Source organism: Zingiber officinale, chromosome 11A, assembly GCF_018446385.1.
Source record: "Zingiber officinale cultivar Zhangliang chromosome 11A, Zo_v1.1, whole genome shotgun sequence".
Lineage (NCBI taxonomy): Eukaryota > Viridiplantae > Streptophyta > Magnoliopsida > Zingiberales > Zingiberaceae > Zingiber > Zingiber officinale.
In genome coordinates this window covers 86835-90882 of record NC_056006.1, presented here as the reverse complement: position 1 = coordinate 90882, position 4048 = coordinate 86835, and the positions used below count along the sequence as shown (strand labels likewise).

At 46.8% G+C, this 4048-nt stretch overlaps 1 protein-coding gene across 1 annotated transcript; it reads right to left on the bottom strand.

Annotated features, from left to right (window-relative positions):
* Positions 1-324: 324 nt before the first annotated feature.
* LOC122032777 lies at positions 325-1122 on the bottom strand. Its single transcript, XM_042592087.1, has one exon. It carries the CDS (start codon positions 1120-1122, stop codon positions 325-327), a length of 798 nt encoding a protein of 265 aa, XP_042448021.1.
* Between the last annotated feature and the right edge of the window lie 2926 nt (positions 1123-4048).

Genomic DNA, 4048 nt, shown 5'->3' with positions numbered 1-4048 from the left:
ACTGCCCCTCCTCCCAAATTCTGAAAAGTCTGCTAGCTGCCCTCTTCTTCTGCACTGTGGAGTGAAAGAACTTAGTATTCTTCTCCCCCTCTCCCATCCACCTGATAGCAGCTCTCTGCTTCCAAAAGTCCTCCTCCATATCCAGCACTCTGAATAGGTGAGCCTGACACTCTGACCTGTGAGTCCTGCTCTGCTCAGTGGGGTCCCTGTCAAATGCCTGCTCAGCTGCAGTCATACTCTCCTCAGCCTGCAAAACCCTGTCATGTATGTTACCAAACACCTCCATGTTCCACCACTTCAGATGCTCCTTCAGCCTCCTCAGCTTCATCTGTAGCCTCTGCAGTCCCTGTGCCACACTAGGTAACACCAATTCAGCCTCACCGTCTGCATAAAATCCCTGTGCCGCACCCACATCCTCTGAAATCTAAAGGAGGCCCTCGGCTTCTGGAAGCCTGGGAACTCCACAAGTAGGGGACAGTGATCTGAAGCTGCCCTGCTCAAATGCTCCACTCTGACTGTGAAATCCAGACTGCCCCAGGAGGGGGACAAGAGAACCCTATCCAACCTCTTCCACACCCTGTTATTCGTCCATGTGTACCTGTCCCCAACAAAACCTGCATCCACCAGTCCAGCAAGCATGATAAAATTATTGAAATCCTCCATGGCCCCTGGCCTAGCTAGAACTCCTGCTGAGTGCTCCTCCATGCTAGATATGACATTGAAGTCTCCTCCCACTAGCCACAATCTGTCGCCCTCTGGCCTCAGCTCCTCCAAGCTCTCCCATAATACGCTCCTCTCTAACCTCGTACACTTGGCATAGACCACTGTCACAATCATAGAAGAAGGAAACAGCTGCGAAGAAAGCTCCAAGTGTAGGAACTGGTCATGATCAAACAAAACTTTACAAGCAATAGTAGACTCCCAGAAAAACCAAACCTTCCCAGATTTATTAGAGACTACCTCCTCAAACCCCATGCGCCGAGCCATGTACCTGCAGTCCAAATCAACCATAGGCTCCAACACTGCTAAGAAACTCAGATGATGATGTCGTCTCAGAAACAGAGCCCTCCTCTGTGTCGCCAAATTCCCAAACCCCCTCATGTTCCATATGATGCCAGACATGACTAATGGGAGGGGGTGCGAGCCTGCTTTGAAGTCTGGCTCCTAGTCACTCTTGGCTCAAATCCCACCCTCGGCCGCTGCGCCTTGAGTACCTTGGGCATCCCCGCTTTCCTTCCTCTGGGTGGACTGACCACGGATGCTAGACTGCGTCCCCCCCCCCGTGATGAAGAACTAGTATCTGTCTCCTCATACTCCACAAAGGTCTTCTGAAAGTCTGGATCCTCTGAGCCCTCTGGGATAGCCTTGTTGGAGCAATCCCAATGGTTCGTGGGACCATGTGTTTTGGTGTTTGGGCAAAGGGTTTAAGTTAGGTTTACCCTTATTATTTGATATGTGTACTTGAGTTGTGCAGGACTGCAGGTAACACATATGACTCAGGTTGACGGCTTCGGGTCCGGTGAAGGATGGAGCATCCGAGGGACCATGGACAAGACAGCGAGGACAAGAGCCGAGGGAAGCAACTTCGAGGCATACGCGAAGGATGGCATTGGGGACGAGTGAGCTTGGATGCATCAGGGACGAGCCAAGGAAGTAAGCTTGAAGGCAGAGGTCAAGGCGTAAAGAAGAGTCAGTGAGTCGTGAGAGTGCAGTGCATGAGAGATTGTACTCGGGTAAAATCGATTTTAGGGTTTCTTGTGGCAACCTTTGTAGCGATTCTTGTAGCGTCTTGTAGCGATCGGTGGTGTATGGACGATCGATGATGCTATATGCAGAATAATGATTGAGGCCGTTGAGGTGGCATCGGTCGGTGGTGCAAGGACGATCGGTAGCAGACAAATCGGGTTGATTTGTTCCAAGCTCTATAAGAAGGAGCTTGGTATGGCTGGCCAAGTGACGAAATTAGACTTGGTTAAAGCCTAATTAGTAGTCACCAAAGTGCTCAAGGATCTCTTGTGTCCAAGTGTTCTTGGTTGAAGTTGTGGTGAGCTAGGGAGTTTCTTGAGTACCGGATTGAGGGCGTCCACCTTACGGACAGCCGTGGAGTAGGAGCATCATCTCCGAACCACGTTACATCGACGTGTATTGGTTTGCTTGTTCTTTTCTTTGTCTTTAGCTTCGTATTCGTAATTAGTATTTGTTTGCGCACTAACGAATACGTAGGAAGCGAGTTATTGGGCGCCGTCCATTCAACCCCCCTTCTAGCCGGCCACCGATCCTCCAACAAGTGGTATCAGAGCGAGGACGCTCTCCGTTGGACTAACCGCCAAGGAAGCATAAGATGGCCGGGTTGATTGTCCCTCCAAAATTTGAAGGAGGAAGCCTTGGGGACATCACCTATTGGATGAAGAAGATGGAGATCTTCTTCAACACGGATTGGGACACCATGATGGTGGTAAATGAACCGTTCAAAGTCCCAAAGGACAAGAAAGGAAAGAAGCTCCGAACACGACATTGGACGGAGGAGCAAACCTCACGATCGGAGGCAAACTCAAAGGTAATAGCAATTTTAATTGATTTATTGCCTCCTAATGTGATAAGTGGTGTAGGTAAATACGAGAACGCCCATGAGTTATGGAGCAAAGTGAAGAAGTTTCCATGGGAGGAATTCATGCCTACACAAGAAGAAAGAAAATTCGAAGAAAGTGATGAAGTGGTCCAAGAGGAGAAGAAGGACCAATCGGATGTGGAGACCAATTCAACATCAAAAGAAGAAGAGGAAGTAAATTTGGTCACATTTGAGGAAAAGGATGAAGAAAGGTCATCCACAAGTGTGGATGAGGAAGATATAGCATCTACATCCTCAATGGTTGAAGAAGAATCCAAGACAAGTGAAGAAGAAGAAGAAATCTTGGAAGAAGTCAACCTAGTGAGCACCTCCACCGAAGCAAAGGCAAAAGATCACATCATTTGTTTCGGGTGCAATGAGAAGGGACACTACAAGAGTAGGTGTCCATTGGGTAAGAAGAAGGTAATTTCTAAACCCAATCAAGTTATTTTAAATGCTAACATGGGTGGTAGGAATGAAGAAACCCAAAAGAAGAGGATGCACATTGTATGCTTCACATGTGGAATGAAGGGTCACTTCCACACCAAATGCCCAAAGAAGAAGGAGCTTAAGAAGCTTGCACATTTAAAGAAATGGGAGAAGAAGAAGAAGAGCTCAAATCAAGGGGGAGCTTCAAGGGTAAGGGAGGTATATCCTAACTTGAAGTTTAATTCAAATTTAAACTCCTCCATGCATGTTAGAAAAAATTCTTATGTTCCCATGCATGCTAGGAAAAATAATGATTATCATTATATAGCAATGAAGAATTTTGGATTTAGATATCATGATAAGAGTAGGGTAAATGTGGATCATAACCCTAGGAAATCTATGCATGATAAATTTAGAAATGGTAGACCTAAGGAGACCCAAGGCATTAATCCCAAGAAGGGGAGACATATGCCTAGAAAGGGTAGGTCTAGGAATGCCCAAGGTGGACATGTTGACTCTAGGGTTAGGAACCTAGAAAGGGAGAATCAAGCTTTGAAGGCAAAGCTTGATGGTTTAGAGAAATTCCTTAAGAGATTCACTATTGGATCTAAGGGATTAAGTATGATTTTGGGGAGTCAAAACCCAACAATGATAGATCGAGTTTGGGATACCGATCTAGTGTCTCAAAGGTCAAAGGAGACCATGTGCTAGGGTGGCACATGATCATGGCAAGGGAGAGTCCTCCAAAGCTAAGGAAAAGTCTTATGCTAGGATTGCATATGACTATAGCAAGGAGAAGCCAATAAATGGCAAGGGAAAGTCATTTAATGGTAAGAAGAAATTAACCAAGGACATGGTGTCCAAGGTTAAGAAGGTTAGGTTTGTAGATCAAGTGTCACCGGAGGTACACCGATGTGGCCTAGTCACAATAGATGAGTCACCTAGGGAGGTGGCTAAGGCTAAGAGCTCTAGGGGGAGCTCTAAGAGTCAATTTGGGACTCATGGCCAATA

Coding starts and splice junctions, on each gene's coding strand:
- LOC122032777 (XM_042592087.1), bottom strand. CDS start 1,122: ATGTCTGGCATCATATGGAACATGAGGGGGTTTGGGAATTTGGCGACA.